Source organism: Oenanthe melanoleuca, chromosome 5 (assembly GCF_029582105.1).
Source record: "Oenanthe melanoleuca isolate GR-GAL-2019-014 chromosome 5, OMel1.0, whole genome shotgun sequence".
NCBI lineage: Eukaryota > Metazoa > Chordata > Aves > Passeriformes > Muscicapidae > Oenanthe > Oenanthe melanoleuca.
The window spans coordinates 4,138,160-4,156,083 of NC_079339.1; the positions used below are offsets into that span (position 1 = coordinate 4,138,160).

General features: G+C 40.6%; 1 protein-coding gene across 1 annotated transcript; it reads left to right on the plus strand.

Moving 5' to 3' along the window:
- Positions 1-452: 452 nt before the first annotated feature.
- Positions 453-16,636, plus strand: SLC5A12 (solute carrier family 5 member 12). Its single transcript, XM_056493774.1, has 15 exons — positions 453-1,074; positions 3,321-3,386; positions 4,215-4,266; positions 5,275-5,342; positions 6,316-6,470; positions 7,664-7,804; positions 9,126-9,255; positions 9,598-9,686; positions 10,526-10,638; positions 11,648-11,715; positions 12,058-12,144; positions 12,744-12,922; positions 13,006-13,109; positions 14,353-14,474; positions 15,224-16,636. The coding sequence occupies exons 1-15, from the start codon at positions 718-720 to the stop codon at positions 15,380-15,382; spliced, it is 1,890 nt and encodes a 629-aa protein (XP_056349749.1). The 5' UTR covers positions 453-717; the 3' UTR covers positions 15,383-16,636.
- The last annotated feature ends 1,288 nt before the right edge of the window (positions 16,637-17,924 follow it).

A 17,924-nucleotide genomic window follows, 5' to 3' on the forward strand; every position in this document is an offset into this window, starting at 1 on the left:
ACTGACAAAGAAAGAATTCCTCTATTTGCTGATGGCTTGAGAAGGATCCAAGACCTTAACCAAGACAAAGCTGAAGAAAAGCACCACAATGAGTTTTAACCATTAAACCCTTCAGTTCCTTCAGTTGTTTCAGCCTTAAGCTGCAGAGACTCTGCCAAGGAGCACACTCAGCATGTGCAGGGACAGCTGCACAGCCTGCTGCTGGCATTCAGAATCAGTTTTTAACCATATGAAGAAATAACTTCTCTGAGAACAAACTCACTAGTGAGACGACAGGTTTGTGCACTGGGCTTTCATTCCTTTCTCTCTCTTTTATTTTTTCTCTATTCCTCTCATTATTTAAAAATGCTGAGATGTTAGAAAAGAGTTGGATCCAGTCAATGTGCCAGGCTAATGTTTAACCTTCAATTGACACATCACAGATCTATCACAGATGAAAAGGGATTGTGCTAGAGATTTCACAGCTAGGTCCCTTATTTCAGCTTGCCTGGCAGAAGCACCCACAGTGCCAGGGTCCAAGTGCATTCCTCCTTAACTCATCCTTAGCCACCTTTTCTTTAACCCCTAGAACTGGGCTGGGGTAGAAGAACCCTTCTGGTTGGAGAGTTTTCAGTTCATTGTTGGCCATTGCTGAGCTGCAGACAAGCTGCAGCTGATCTGGTCAGAGCAGACACAGCACACCAGGATCCTCCACCAGAGAATTGGACAGCTGGTGCCATGCCCAACTTTGTGGCACCAGAAGTAAAAAAATTCGTGGCCTGGGACTACGTTGTGTTTGCAGCGCTGTTTTTAATCTCTGCCAGCATTGGAGTCTTTTTTGCAGTCAAAGAGAGGAAAAAGAAAACTTCCAAGGAGTTTTTGGTGGGTGGTAAGCAGATGACATGTGGACCCATAGCCTTTTCTCTCACATCAAGCTTCATGTCAGCAGTGACAGTGCTGGGCACACCCTCTGAGGTTTATCGCTACGGAGCATCCTTTGTGCTCTTCTTCCTCTCCTACACCCTCGTCATCATCCTCACTGCTGAGCTCTACCTGCCTGTTTTTTACAGATCTGGCATCACAAGCACTTATGAGGTAAGTAAAAACGAAATTAAGGCACTAGTCGAGCATAACTAAGTGTCATGCACACGTTTTTTTGAGAAAAATCTTTGACAGAAATCTTTCTGCAGTGTTTTACAGAACAAATATATTGATACGCTAATTATTTTTAGAAATAATTTGCATTATCTAAACTATTTATTTTATTAATATATTACTGTATTGCATAAGTTGAAATCAAAAGAATCAGAGCTCCTTTTATGCACATGTAGCACAGGATATGGGTTTATGCACAGCACCAAATTAAGTTGGAAAATTTAAGCTGGAAAATATTTAAGTGTATCCAAGTGCTTCTGGTCCTTTGAGTATTCTGCTCTAGTATAGAGAGACAGACTTTAACAACAGCATTTAATACTATGCAATTCAAACTTAGTCTAGAAATGGTAATTTTGGCCAAGTTACTATATCTAAACAGCTGAGGTGGGAGGAAGAGAAGGAAGGTGGTGGGCCTGTTCAAAAAATAAAAAAGGAAGAAGAAAAAAAGTCAGGGCTGGAGAATCATTTCAGGCATTCTTTAGGAAATGTAATTAATGACTTCTGAATTTTATAGAGTTTTTCCTTCATGATGCAGCTCATTATAACCTGCACATCCTCAGGGCATCTCCTGAGGGTTTGGGATGGCCCCTTCCTCCCTTCAGCCAGCCCCTGAACGTTTGGCTGCTCCACTCTGTGGGTAGCCTCAAGAATTAAGTTTAAGCAAGAATTGGATGATGAAACTGGGTTAGTTCACAAGGAAGTTTCTGGTAACAGAAAGGCTGCTCGTGCTCACTGAGCCCAAAACCAAGGAAGGGCTTTGGTCAAACAGATCTGTCTGGTATTTGCAAAGATTTTCAGTGAAGAGTAAAATTGGCCATTGCTGCAAGTAGTTGCATTATCTAGTAGGTTTTGATCCAATATCAGAGAATTAATTACTGGAAAGATGACTGTTGGCTTCATGAATTATTTTTAGAAATAGGTCAAGTTACATAAACCAGCCACATATTCATATGGCAGACTGAGGGGTTTATTATGCAAGAAACACAAGACCAGCATGAGAAAATGAGAAAAAAGATGCTTTGGCAGTACAAGGTGCACAGCCAAGAGATTTGTAGAAGAGAGAAAAACTTGTACAGCCCATGCCTGGTGTCTGCTGGGGAGCACTTGGGACCATGGCACAAGGAAATCCTCCCTGCATGGAGATCTGCAGAGACCCCAGTGGTGATCCAGCCTAAACCTGGGCAATGGAGCTGCTCATCCCTGATCCAGCCTAAACCTGGGCAATGGAGCTGCTCATCCCTGATCCAGCCCAAACCTGGGCAATGGAGCTGCTAATCCCTGATCCAGCCTAAACCTGGGCAATGGAGCTGCTCATCCCTGATCCAGCCTAAACCTGGGCAATGGAGCTGCTCATCCCTGATCCAGCCCAAACCTGGGCAATGGAGCTGCTAATCCCTGATCCAGCCTAAACCTGGGCAATGGAGCTGCTCATCCCTGATCCATCCCCAAACCTGGGCATTGGGAGCTGCTCATCCCTGATCCAGCCCAAACCTGGGCATTGGGAGCTGCTCATCCCTGATCCATCCCCAAACCTGGGCAATGGGAGCTGCTCATCCCTGATCCAGCCCTAAACCTGGGCATTGGAGCTGCTCATCCCTGATCCAGCTCCAAACCTGGGCAATGGAGCTGCTCAGCCCTGCAGTTCTTTTGAAGGTGGCAACATCTCTCTGCATCCTTGATCTGGAAGTCCCTAGGGTTCCCCTTCTTGCTCTCCATGTTGGTGATGTGCAGATTTGGCTTTAGGCTGAGACACAAGTGGGAAAGCCAGCTCAGCTCATGCACTGGGAATCTCCCTGTTGCTGCCTCATCATTTGCTCCTCCTCCACTTTTTGGAGCTGATGCTATTTATGCTCAAGTTTCCTCATTGTATGGTTGGAATATATTTTGATTTGAAGTTAAATTTCTTTGTAGTTCTTGGGATCTTCCAGTTATTCCTGGTACACAGTAGGTATTGATTGCTGCAACCCAATAGAGAATTCAAGTACATGGTACAGATGAGAAGGTTTTTTTAAATGTGATTATCATTATGCCTCATGACAATCCTGCTTTTCTCATTAACTGCTCACAGCAGCAGTGCCAGCTGTAATTCACTTTCAGGGTGAGCTGTTACTCAGGGCAAGCAGCAGGGTGACATCTGTGTCACAGATGCTACATGTGCACTTTACTGAGATTACACTTTTTCCTAGTACTTGGAGTTAAGATTTAACAAGATTGTTCGTCTTGCTGCAACATTGATTTACATCCTGCAGACGGTAAGATAACATTGACTCTTTTTTGTGCTAATTTCACACAACATTGATTTTCACAGACTAGCCTCACACAGCACATTTTTATAATGAGATCTTTTAATGAGCACTCTTTTTTTTATTTTCTGAATTTTTTCACTTGGACTATGAATGCTAAAAAAGAAAATATGATTATATTTTTAGCTGTCTAACTTCCCTAACTTCTCCTGTTAAGAATGCCATTTTAGTTGTTGTTAACACTCAGACATTGTGCTATACTCTCACAGCACATTCTTGGTCTCACTTGAAAGGTTACATTGGTTGTATATTTAGTGGAAAGATGGGATTTGATGGGAGATTAGGAGACATTTCCTTCTGCATTAATTCCCATTTTAATAATTCCCAAACATTTGGCAATAGATCTGAATGCTTATTGACTTTGAAGCTTTGTTTCTCCATCAGTTCTCTCTGATCTTACATGTAAAGGGTATTGAGTCAGTTACTTCAAAAGGGATTGAATGGAAAAAAATGAAAATTTAATTTCTAAGATCAATGCAACTTTATTTCTGTATCACTATTTGTGTTTTCTGGAGATACCCTTTTTCTATTTGATGAGGATATTTTGTCATCTATTTGTCCTAGCAGCAGAGAAAGAAGCAATACAAAGACAGATAATGGTCCTTCCCTCGGAAAGGAATTAAACACAAGATTTTAATTTTTAAGGGCTGAAACAGAAAGCCATGTACAATACAAACTGATCTAAAGAAATCTCTGTACCTGGCATTTTGCTCAGAGCCCTGCTCTAAATACAAGTGTTATCACTGAGCATTCAAATAGGTAATTTTTCTCCTTCAGATCCTTTACACAGGAATAGTGGTCTATGCTCCATCACTGGCACTCAACCAAGGTGAGTTCTCATGCTGCACCCCAATACCAAAGGATTGCTTGAGTAAATGAAGTAACAAAACCAGAAAAAGACCAAAGCCCAGCCCTCCCCCAAGGCTCTGTAAGAAGGTTTTTGCCCCCACCTTGCAGGTTTTTATTTCTGACTCCCCAGGCTCCTCTGCTCTCCTTTCCACTCAGAACCACCCAAAGAGATTTGAAGCAAACAATTTCCCAACATCCCAAAGTTCACAGTACAAGCTGATGATCCAAGACCATACTGTGCACTTTGATTCCCCCATCCCTGTCCCTTTATTCACATTTCCACAGGCACAACTCTTTCCCCATTGCCAGAGATGAATCTGTTCTGTCTGTCCCCAGACTCCTTCCATTAATATTTGCAAACTAGGCATGAGCATCCACCACAGAAGGGATTTGTAATTTTACTGTCATAGGGCACAAGGAATCATCACAGCCCAAATCCTGATTGTACAAAACTGCTTGGGCAGAGATGGTGAGGCTCTTTTCATTGTTCATTTCTTTTCTTCCTCTGTCATGCAGCTGAATTCCATGAAACTTTACAAAGCAAAATGAACACAGAAAGTTGTTTTAATGAAGCACATGGTAGCATTAAATCATTCTTAGGTGCAGGTAATGGAATTTACTTAGGGATTTTTGTCTTAGGATTTTTTGGAATCTCTGAAGAACTTGATTTCTCAAGACAAAGTTCTGGACTAAGAACAGAAGTGAAGTATTGCCTATAAAACTCTGTCCCCCCATTTTTGCTTTATGCAAGTATTCTTAAGTGTTACTTTTGCTTGGAAGTAAGTTAATTTCAATTTGGAAGAAAACAACAATGCAAAACTGTGCTCTACAAAACTTGAACAATCCAGCAAAGCTCCTAATAGACTCCAAAGATTAAAATTAATGGTTACTCTTATCCTTCTATAGCTAAAGGGTTGTAGCTCTTCTGCTGCCTTCCAGATGACTTACATCCATTGCACCAACAATTTTGTTTTTATTGGTTTCACAGTCACTGGATTTGATCTCTGGGGTTCTGTGGCTGCCACAGGAATTGTCTGCACTTTCTATTGCACTCTGGTAAGTGACCAGCCATGACTGCACAGCTGGAGCATAGATGGTTAATCTGACCACCCTTTAAAGGTGACAGACTATCAGAGAAGGATGGCTCCTGTGCAGAGCACAGAGAGAAAATCCTTCTACACTCTGTGTTATTGAGAAGTCTATTTGGAGGGGAAATAATCCTCTCTAATGCTCTGCTGTATGTCTCCATGTTTAAACCAGACATCTTCAGAAGAGTCCAGACAAGGAGGCAATGAGCTTCCCCTCCCATCTTTTGAGAAGATGATTTTTATCTTTTACAAGTTATAGGCTGAAGAAAAATGTAATGAAATTGTGCTCAAGAGCAAAGTGCTAAAACCTAGGAAGGAAAATCAACAGGTCAGAGAGCTTTACTTGTGAGTGGAAACAGCACAAGACTCCAAATTCCAAAATGAATATATTTTATTGATATTTTCAGTGAAGCAGAGAGCCCTGGGGCTCAGGGCACAAACTGAACACCATTCTCATTGCCACTAATGAGTTTTTTCAATATATCTCTCCACTCTTGTTGAAAACACTTATCATATTCTCTGGTACTGGCTTGATCACATACGAAGGCAGCTGTGGCAAACTTTCCAGAGAGATTTTTCTGTGTGAGGCCAGTTGTGGGTGGCTGGGCTCTGGGAATGAAGGGAGTCCTGTGAGATGCAGCAACAGGCCTAAACTCCCTAAGCTTTTGCTCCACACCATGATATGTCCTTCAAATGCATATAAAGGAGGCAGAAAAAAACCCATTTAACTGAAAGTCAGGTATTTTTCTGTGCCCATGGACAAAGTATTTAGGCTGTGAAATTGTCCAACCTGCAAAACCACAAACTTTGTGGGAGAAAGCAGAGCCTGATGTGCAGGTGCTGTGCATGCAGGTTATGAGCTGTCAAAAGAAGGAGGATTTCACATTTTTCAGTACTTGAGCAGCAGGAGATTGGGGGTATAGAGTTTCTCTTTGTTTTAGGGAGGATTAAAAGCTGTTGTCTGGACAGATGCATTTCAAATGGTTGTCATGGTGGCTGGCTTCATGACAGTGTTGATTCGAGGAACCAGTCTGAATGGAGGATCTGCCAAAGTCTGGGAGGATGCCCATGGAGGATCTCGGCTGAACATATTTGAGTAAGAAACAAATGGTGCAAACCATTCCTTTCTGTGTATTTGATGTTTAGAAACCATTCCAAATGGTGCAAACCATTCCTTTCTGTATATCTGATGTTTAGAAACCATACCCTCAGTAAGCCAAAAATACACAGGCTTGTTATTAAACAGCCTTGGTGGCTCAGAGAAATCCACTCCTCATCTCCTCAGCTGTTGGCAATGCACTTGACCTTCAGAAAAGCCTAATTCTTTCAAGAAATCAAAGATCTGCTGGACTGAAAGGGAGAATTGCCATTTTTTCTTATGCTGTTACAAATAGAGCCCAATTATTTAATACACAGAATATTCTGAGTTGGAAGGGATCCAAAAGGATCAACAAGTCCAGGTCATAAGTAAACAGCCCATTCAGGGATAAAACATGAAACCCTGATGCAGTTAGCACCATGTTCTAGTCAGCTGGGCTAAACCCAGTGGCTCACTGTGTGAATATTTAATTTTCTATTCATAAAACTGACACTATGACACTCACCACAGCAGCTAGCACTAGTGCACTTATGCACTGGGATAGAAATCTGATTTTCCTTTGGCTGTCTGGGGCATTTGCTGGTTAATCAAGGCAAGTCAGTGACAGAATCCAGCAGCAGGGACAAATGTTATCTCTAGATACAGAGAACTGCAAAGATGACACCTTTGAGACAGAAAGATACACTTGCACGAGTTAGATTTGCTGATTAACAGAATTCTGTTGCACAAAAGATAACACAGCAGCTGAAGCACTTTATTGTAAAAGAAGTTACATCATAATGATGTGTTTTTAAACTTACTGGATTTTTTAGACTTTGGCCATCAACCTTTTTTCCTTACAGAAGAGAGGGTCCCAGGCAGGATGGCTTGTAGGTCTGCTACAATATGATATCTGAGCATAAGCACCCCCAGAAATTTGATTAATCTCCATGAAGTGATTCTGTGACTAGGTCTGAGTGATATTTGTTTATCCTGACTTGAAAACAATGTGTTCCAATATGAAAGTAAAAAACTTCCAAACCTGAACACATCAGCTGTTGTCTGCTTTGGAAAACATTTTATTACCAATGCAGAATTTTTGATTCAGATGGTAGGGCATGACAGATAGTTCTGAAAAAAATCACCCACCTCTTGCTGAAAAACATGTGTTTAAATAGAAAACTGAATTGCTTCTTTTTTCTTTCTTCTAGCTTTGATGTTGATCCTCTGAGACGACACACCTTCTGGACAATTGTTATTGGGGGAACATTTACATGGCTGGGACTCTATGGAGTCAATCAGTCCACAATACAGAGATGCATTTCCTGCAAATCAGAAAAGCATGCCAAACTGTAAGCTGCCTGACATCAACTTTTCCTGCAACTGATCAAGAATTACTCTGCCAGCTATACTAAATAAATATTGGGATACAATTAGGTAGTAGTAGATTAATTTTACTCTGACAGACTTACTACCTCTGGCTCAAAAATTATATACAGAGGAAAAAGAAAAATCTATCTTTTGCAGCTTATTAATTCATGATCAGGCTGATAAACTAACCCTTAGAAGGAAAGTATGGCAAAGATACCAACACAGAAATTGTGCTACCTACAACCTCACTGTAAAATTGTTTCTGTTGGAGCTGTGTTTATGTTATACTGGATTAAAAGTTATTCTGATTTAGTGGGGTACTACAGTACAAGGTATTACCTAAATAAAATTAAATCTTTATAATTTCTTGAAATTCTGCAGCATTAGAATAACCAGAATCAATGAAGGACAAAGTGAAAGTTCACAATATAGATGTGCAGTCTCCAGCTTGCTGCCTGCCTCAACTTCAGCAGTATTTGCACAGCCAGACATATTCTACTAAACAACCACATTTTATTCACTCACCTAGGGCCAGTTGCTTGCACATGTGGCTAAAGAATAAAGGTGGTAATTCTTTTCCTTTTCCCAACAGTTAGCTTTTTTGCTGCCTGTAAACATGTTAATTTTTTCTGAAGGTCATGACTGTCTGCATGAATTTATCCTGTAGAAAATTCAGTGTCTGAAAAGCATTCAGAAGTCACACTGAGAGCATCACCAGAAACAAGCTGGGCTAACCCTTGTTTCCTGGTGGCACACTCTGAACAAGGTGAGGTCTGCCCAGGATGTGGGCTCTGTGGAACCTGGCAGCTCTCAGAGCCTGCAGGGCTGTGACCCACAGCCACACAAACCCTGGCAGCTGTGTCACACCATGGGACAGCAGAAAACAGCCCAGACTGGTACTTTGCATGGCAAAATAATAAAATAATAAAGGGAAATAATATTCTCTGTGCTCTGAAGGGAGGACAGCATCAGCATCTTCCAACAGGAAAAAACCTGTTGTTCCAAGGGGCAGGAGTGACAGATCCAGCACTGAGTGCAGCCCATTTGCTGTAGGGGCTACTTGACTCTTCCAGCTCTGTGGAGCTGCTTGGAAACTTTATCTTTGCCCTATGGAATAAGGATGGTGTAATTTTCCTTTTTATTTTTTTATTTTTTTTTTTAATTTTTAGTATTACTTTGAATTATTACCAGTTTGAATTATATAACCAGTTGGGATTAATCTCCTCAAAAAGTTCAGAATAAATATCTTGTAAGAACTTTTTTATTTGTCTTCCATTAAACAGTTTCTCTCTTTTGCTCTAGAGCACTTTACCTGAATTTATTGGGACTCTGGACAGTCCTAATGTGTGCAGTGTTTTGTGGGTTGGTGATGTACTCCCATTACAAGAGTTGTGACCCTTGGACTGCTGCTTTCATTTCAGCTCCTGATCAGGTAAGACGTCCCTTGCAATAGTTAGGAGCAGCTTTGGGCTCAGATATATCAGGTGTATCAGTTGAATTCTGTGCAATGCTCTATGTCCTTTCAGCACTCAGGGACTAAGCTGGGTGCCAGATCAGGGCTACTACAATAATATCTGTTCTGGCACTCCTGCAGTTCTAATTCAATTGAGCATTTTTCCAAAAGACATACCTTCTGCTCAAAATCTGAAACCATGTTATTTGGGAAAACACCAGGATTTAGCAACATGCTCATAAGCATAAAATACTTCTTTTCCATCACCTAGGAAACTCCTAATTAATTTCTTGTGCTGCTCTTGTGTCCCTTCTATCCCAGCTCATGCCATACTTTGTTATGGACATTTTTTCCTCGATGCCAGGAGTCCCAGGGCTGTTTGTTGCCTGTGCATTCAGTGGAACACTAAGGTTTGTGAATCTGAATTGGCTTTTTAGCTTTTTTTCTTGAGGATCCAGAATGAGGTCAAAACATGAAACCCTAAGAAAAGCCCGGCTGTTTTTCTTAGATCATTCCAGGAGCAGTAGTTCTTTATTGAATTATGATTTAAATACCTGGAGGTATTTAAAAGACATATGGATCATTCTAGGAGCAGTAGTTCTTTATTGAATTATGTTTTGAGTACCTGGAGGTATTTAAAAGACATGTGGATATGGCACTTAGGGACCTGGTTTAGTGGTGGACTTGACCATGCTGGGTAAACAGATGGACTTTGTGATCTTAGAGGTCTTTTCCAACCTACATTATACTATGATTATGTTTATCATAAAGTCTAATTCCACATCTGCAGTATCTTTTTATCCCAAATACATTTAAAACAATGTTATCAATACAGACAAAGTATAGAAAAACTGAGTTTAACTTCCCAAAATACTCTTGGGAGCTGCTCATGGTGAAATTGTCTTTACTTAAGTTAACTGCCACTATCATAGCCAGGGGTATAAAAGTGGTGAGTTGCACATCCTTCAATTTGTAAGGGAGTAAAGCTTTAACTCTAGAACATGCCTATATTTAAGGTCTTTGCCTTGTAAATGGAAGGGTCAGTTAGGATATGTTTCTGTCTTGTTTCCTGCCAGCACAAAGCAGAAGTAGCAGAAACCTCCCCATTTATGAAAAATACAATGAACCATAGCTCTAGAGTTCTTGGAGGGATTAGTGCTGAGAAAGAGGAAGCATTTCTTCACAAACACAATTTGATTTCAGATCATATTTCTTCCTATTTACCTGCCATTCTTCTCCCTTTCTACAGCACAGTAGCTGCCAGCATCAATGCTTTAGCCACTGTTACCTTTGAAGACTTGATCAAGAAAGGTTTCCCAAATCTCTCTGAGAAGATGAGCACGTGGATCAGCAAAGCTTTATGTGGGTACTGTAGATGAGATCCATTTCTTTAGCAGCAAAGGGCACTGCAGAGACTCCCCCAGAAACAATTTGTGTTTTGGAAACCTCCACAGGAATGTAACACTTTGCAAACCCTCAAGGTGAACATTAAGTATCAGCATCCTATGGCAGAGAAACAAATCCAGACTAGCATTAAAACCACTACTCAAAATCATTGGAAAAACACTCTTCATACCACAGAAAGAATATCAATGTAGTTATTACCACATTACTCTATGGTAGTATTTATTTAGAATAATACAGTAATTTCTATTCAAACTCAGATTATTGCATAAGCAGGTTATTATGCTTTTCAGAGAAGAAGTATGAAAACAAAAAAGTAAAAAAACTCACAAAATATTATTAACATATCAAGCATCCAACATTATTTTAATTTTTAGGCTATTTCTTACAATTATTGCAGTAAGACCATAACCCTTTACCATAATAATACCATAAGAATTCTGTTAAGGTTTGTAAATATCATAAAAGAGCCAAACCCATATATTTTTTATTTCTGTAACTGCTACTAATCTTCTCCATTCTTGTTTTTCTGCTTACTACTTAGTTATTTTTTTCACTCTGGACCTAGAAGAATAATTTTTATGTCTGAAACCAAGGTGTGCTAGCATAGAAGTTTTGGTTGGCTTTACTCAAGACTGCCTGCATACAGAATTTCACCTTCCATGAATTTATGAGCTTGGTGTAAAGGGAAGACAGCCATCCTGTTTTATAATTTCTCAACTCATTTAGTAGATTAATTTAAAGTGATATTTAAAGACAACCGAAGCATTTCTATGTGAGGCATAACTTCTGAATTAATTTCATTGCCACTGTTCTACTTTGTAAGAAATATCAACCAACCAAAAACTCAATGACCCTCTAAAAAACTCAACCCCTCTAAACACCCAATAAAAAGGCAAATTCCTCTGTGCTGCCAGAAACCATTTGTTAGCACCAGTGCTGAGAGCCCTGCTCCTTGTCTTTCCAGGTGTGCTGTACGGTGTCCTGTGCACTTCCATGGCTGCAGCAGCATCCCTGCTGGGAGGAGTGGTGCAGGTACTTCTCCTTCTGAAATGCAATTAATGCAATAGGAACGAGCAGGAAATGAACTGAGCAAATAGTGCTGCCAGCTCTGATGGCTGCTCAGCCACCTAAACCACTTCTGTGGACATTTTGCTGAGAGGAATAAGTAGGAAAAAATTCCCCTAACTCCTTCACTATTGACTCACAGCCAGGAAACAATGCTGAGTGTGATTCCCTCTTTAACTGGGCCCTGAAATCATTCCTCATCCCTTCTCCCTCACCATTCTCCACTGAAAATTGCAGACCAAAATCAGAGTTGGGCATGCTCCCCCTCAGCTGCTGCCCTGAACTCCTCTTTCTTCTCTGCACCCACAGGCTTCCCTCTCCATCCACGGGATGTGTGGGGGGCCAATGCTGGGATTATTTACTCTGGGAATTGTGTTTCCCTGTGCTAACTGGAAGGTAAGGAAACAAAAATCCTGATCTGAAAGAAAATCTCTCAGTGTTTTTTGGTCAAAACTCCATTTTGAAAATTATTTGGGTCTTTGAGCTGCTTTTCAGATTGAGTGCCTGAGGATCTAAGATCTATTTATATAAGCCTTTTTCCTGCATAAATTTATCAGTCTACACAACTGTGGAATAATTGGTGATTAGATTCACATGAGAGTTTCCTTAAATTATTTTTTTTTGTTTCTGAGTTTCATTAAGAAGAAAAAGTTATTCAATACTTGAACGAGCCTTGGGACGCACAGAGTGATTTCAAAGCTTTGCCTTCATTCCTTCACTCAAAACACACCACGAGCTCATTCCATATTGCCCCATCAGGATTCCCATCAAGGTTAGCAGAAGTAAAACTAAAATCTGTACCACAGCTTTAATCACACTTCTGCTTCAACTTTTATAAATAGAGGGCACTACAGCACCATGTTTTATACCTTAGCTGGGAGAGAACAGAATTTATTTACACCATAGCCCATCATTGCCTACTCCTGCCTAACTCACATTCACAGGAAAGCATTTCCCACGTGTCACCTTTAACAGCACCTTTCTGTATTCCCAAGGGTGCTCTGGGAGGCCTCTTGGCTGGGATCAGCTTGGCTTTTTGGACTGGTACTGGCTCTTTCCTTTACCCTGCTCCCCCAGCCAAGGCCATCCCCCTGCAGCTGTCGACCCTCAACTGCACACTGGCCAACAGCAGCGAGGCGCTGCTGACACCAGCTCCCACTGCGCCTGCAGAGAGGTACTGACCCTGTTTTTACACACTCAGCCACGAGCTGAAGGCAGCTCTGCTTCTCACCAGCTGCTTTTGCCACCTGTCCACAGGCCTGTGCTGGCAGACACCTGGTACTCCCTGTCCTACCTGTACTTCAGTGCCGTCGGCTGCCTGGGCTGTGCCATCACAGGGCTGCTGATCAGCTTGGCAACAGGTTGGTGTTCCAAACATACACACACATCTATCTATATCTATATCTATATCTATATCTATATCTATATCTATATCTATATCTATATCTATATCTATATCTATCTATATCTATATCTATATCTATATCTATCTATCTATATCTATATCTATATCTATATCTATATCTATATCTATATCTATATCTATATCTATCTATCTATATCTATATCTATATCATCTATATATCTATATCTATCTATATCTATATCTATATCTATATCTATATCTATATCTATATCTATCTATATCTATATCTATCTATCTATATCTATATCTATATCTATATCTATATCTATATCTATATCTATATCTATATCTATCTATATCTATATCTATATCTATATCTATATCTATATCTACATCTACATCTACATCTACATCTATCTATATCTACATCTATATCTACATCTATATCTCTATCATCTATATCTATATCTATATCTGTATCAGCTATATTATCTATATATATATCTATAGCTATCACTATATCATCTATATCTATATATCTATATCTGTATCATCTCTATCTATCTATCTGTATGTATGTATATGTATATGTATATGTATATGTATATGTATATGTATATGTATATGTATATGTATATGTATATGTATATGTATATGTATATGTATATGTATATGTATAAATAAACATGCTTTTGCATAAGCTGACTCAGCTGTTAAAAAAGCTTTTAAAAAGTCCAGTTGGTGACTTCAGACACAGACTCAGAAGAGGGCAGTTGTTGTTGGATACTGCTGGGAGCCAGGGAAAAGCAGCCTTGAAGCCTTGGGTTTCTCAGGCTGCTCAAGAACAATAAATTAGAGCAATGATTAAACACCTGCTGTATGTGAGAGACGTGATGTGTTGCACAAAGCATGTTTTCAAAGAGGTGTTTCCTTCTTGGACCAATGAGCCTTTTCTATTCTGTTTTGCATGAACTACCCTATATAAATGTAATGTTTCTTTATATAAAGCTCTCTTTTGCTTCTCCATGACACAAAGAACTATGCTGCATTATCCTTTTCACCACTCCTACAGCCAAAATGCAGCAGGCAGTGGGCTCTGATCCTACTCCCCCACCTCATGACCTGGGGCTCCCAAGGCTCATACTGAGCTATCCATAGACACACTTACTATTATTATTGTTATTGTTGTTATTATTATTATTATTATTATTACTATTATTATTATTTTCTTTTTGCAGGACCCAGCAAAGGAGAAGACATCCCACCAGTGCTAATTAAGCCAGTCTGCAACCCGTTCTGCTTTTGGTCCAAAAGACTCAGGATGCTGCTGTGGTGTGGAGTGCAGCACGACAGCCTGGAGGTGAGTTCCTGAGCCCCTCAGGGCCCTGCTGTGGCCAGGAGCAGTGGGAACACGTGTGTGATGGCAAGAGCTGAGCAGGGAGCTCACCAGCCTGGTTTGAACCAGGGGAGGGATGCTGCACAAGCACCACGGGCTGGACATGAGGTCAGCCAAGCCCTGGCCAGTAACAGGTTACTTATTTTCCCATTTCCATCAAATACAGGGATTCAGGCTCTCCAAAAGCCCTTGGGAAAGCCAGGAGCTCATGAAACAGGGTCTGACCTCGCCCTGCTTGGCTGCTGGAGCAGGGACAAACCTCACCTTACACACTGGGCAGTGTAGGTAGCTCAGCGAGCTTCATGAGCATGTGGGCTCTAAAGCCTTTCCCCCTGAGCTCACAGGAATGCTGTAGCTTGCTGATACCTTCCAGCAAGCCCAGAGAGAACGAGTTTAGAGCTCAGGTGCTGCTGAAGCTCTCAGGCTGCTGCCATCCCCAGCAGAGCCTCTGAGCTTCTGCCCTCCAGGCAGCAGCAGAGGAGCAGCCAGTGCTGCATCACCAGCATCCCAGCTGCTCCTCTCCTCCTCCACAGCCACAGGGCCAGCAGTTCCCCACGTGTCTCAAGGTTTTGTAGCTCATTAAGCAGGCACACAGAATGAACACTTTTCCTCTTGCACTTTTTAAACTGTTTTAATAATTTTCCTTTAACCAAAGGAAAAAGGCAGTGAATACAGGCTTCAGCCTACAAGGGTGTTTTCTTTCTTTTTTTCAGATGGACTTTGAGAAACAACAGCCTAAGGTTGCTGCAAATAAAACCAGAACAGATTACACCTCCAAGAATAACACCAACAAAGAAAATAATCACCAGATCCGTGGTTACAATGCTGAGGAAAATTCATATACAAATATAAGCAGAGAATCTTTCCTCTAGAAGCTGAGGGACAAGGCATGTTTAATCAAACTTCAGTTCTTCAGCTTTAGAAATTAATAACTTCTTTTACTGCATTTACCAGCTTGTAGGTGACCAAGAGGGAGCAATTTATTGCTCTCTATAGCAATAAAAGCCAGATTTCTATTTATGAATTTATTGGCAGACCTGGGAAATGATCAGACAGTCCAAATTGGGTTTTGGAAGCACTGCTGCTTCAGAAGAAATGCTTCATGAGTTTTGTTGTGGACTCTCACTCAGATGCAGCTGCAATGCATCTGCACCACACACTATCCAGCAACTCCTGGCTGAAGGGAATGTGCAAAGGTGAACTGGAAATGAATCCAGACTTTGGAGAAGTTGTGAGGGACGTCACTGAGCTGAGTCTGTCAGCTGCCCTCTGATGGAGAGAGAGAAGAGAGGTCAGGCTGAGCCTACACCCAGGAATGGCAAAAAGTCTCCTGACAGGAGCCTTGTGCAGACCAGGCTGGTCTTTCAGCCACTGAGATACCAGTGTTTGCTTCCTCTGGGGAATCCAAGCTTTCTTTACAACTTCTCATTGCAAAAGCTGTAGGACAGAGTAGCAAATTCCACTTCGAATTCAGGATAGTTCTTTATCTGTGGTAGTTTTCAGCCTAAAAGGATCCACTTTCATGCAATAAAGAAAATAAACCCAAATTGAATAATGATCATGCCTCCTAATTGATAATTCATGCTGAGTTTTGAAAAAGAAGACACATAAAAAGGGAAATAATCTGTCTGGTGCAATATCTTGGAAGCAGAGCACACCCAGTGCTCTCTTTCAGTGAAACACATTTCTTCTAAAACTTGCTGTTTGTAAATAAAACTCAACTTCTCATCTTGATAAAACTCTGGATATACTTTTTCATTAAATATATTTGGTTTTAAACAAAATTCATAACTGAATGAAACAGACTAAATGAAAATTTAAAGATGACTCATGGACTCAGTTGACACATTTAGTTTGTATGTCTTTGAAGAGCCCCAGCATTGCTTTTGCTTTATCAGTGATCATCTTTATGATGCAGATGTCAGTCTGATCCTTGAAGTAACTTCCCCTGTGTTCACACCCTACCCCTGGAAGTGGTCCTGGGATTTTAATGAGAACAGAAACAGCAGTCTGTAAGTGATACTCCCTTGCTTGCGTGAAGCAGTTAGTCAAGAAACTGAGAACTCAGTTTTTGTGTCAATCCCTTTTGCACTGCTTTTACAATCTCATTAAAACCTACAGCTGAGTCTGGCTGGCTGCTTGCTGTCTTGTGTCATGCCTTCCCTTCCTGCTTCCATAGCTGGGACAAAACTCTGAGTACCAGGGCATCATTTGTGTCTCAGGGCTGCACTCCCTGCTGAGCAGCTTGTCTCGGGTCTAACCACCATGCATAAGGCTGTAAAGCAATTCCTGAGTGGAAGTGGTTCAGAGCACCAACATGAGGCTGGATAGCCAGAGGGAGGATGATAAAACCCTCTCTAGTCATAGCTGGAGCATGTCTGATTCAGAGATCTCTAACTCTGAAGACAAGCAGGTCTCTGAATGTTTCTGAAGGAACTCAAAGCAGCATCCTCATGCTCTGCATGCATTTCACAAGTCTGGCAGCACTGGATGCACTACAGACTTAACATCTTCTCAAGTCATTCACCACAGAAGAGAATCTTAATTTATCCAGTTAATGTCAGGAGAAAGTGAGTTAGGTTGGCTAGAACTGCATTCTCCTCAAATGCTATTGAAGAAATAAACTGAAGGATTTTTTTCAACTATTTCCAGGCTAGTTTTGTTACAACTAAAGCTCAAGTGTTTCCTTGTACTGGAGCCAGCCAGAGGGTTGCACTAATTCCAACATGTGGGTCATACATGACAACCTATGGCTAAAATCAGTAATTCATTATTCAGTCTTCTAATAAGATTTAAGGATGAGTCCTAGCAAAACTGGATCTCAGAGAAACTCCCATTTTGTAAAATATTCATGCCAGTGTTGTTTAGTTATCTTCTCATTTACTCTACATCCTCAGCCACTGACCTTTCCAGAGGCAGATCTAGCATGTCCACTTTGGCTGAAAAACTGAGATTATGAAACTAGAAGAGCTTAAATTTAATAAATTGTTAGTCACTAGTGAAAGCACTGCAAGATAAATGACTGAAAATTTGAAAACTCAGTCTAGCTGGGCCTTGAGGCCAAAATAATTTAATAATTGTTAAAAATGCCTGAGTCAAGTATGACACTGAAATTACTTTCTTACAAGACTATGGTTTGAATGCTCATGAGCACTCAATTTTCAAATATACAATTGCCACTCACTTTAGTGCTGAGTATAACTGCTTTTAATTATCTTTGAATATTTGGAATAATAAAGCTCACAGCCTTTTTCAAAGATATCCAAGTTTATTACTGAAAAAAAAAGTAATAATCAAATGTGCATGATACAGCAAGTAGTTGCATTTGTATATGTAAACCTTGATAAAGTAAACACCACCCCAAAGACAAATTTATGCCAAAAGTGTCTTACAAGAGTTAATCAGATTTACAAC

Coding starts and splice junctions, on each gene's coding strand:
- SLC5A12 (XM_056493774.1), top strand. CDS start 718: ATGCCCAACTTTGTGGCACCAGAAGTAAAAAAATTCGTGGCCTGGGAC. Junction 9,256..9,597: donor TCATTTCAGCTCCTGATCAG/GTAAGACGTCCC, acceptor CTTCTATCCCAG/CTCATGCCATACTTTGTTAT. Junction 14,475..15,223: donor TGCAGCACGACAGCCTGGAG/GTGAGTTCCTGA, acceptor TCTTTTTTTCAG/ATGGACTTTGAGAAACAACA.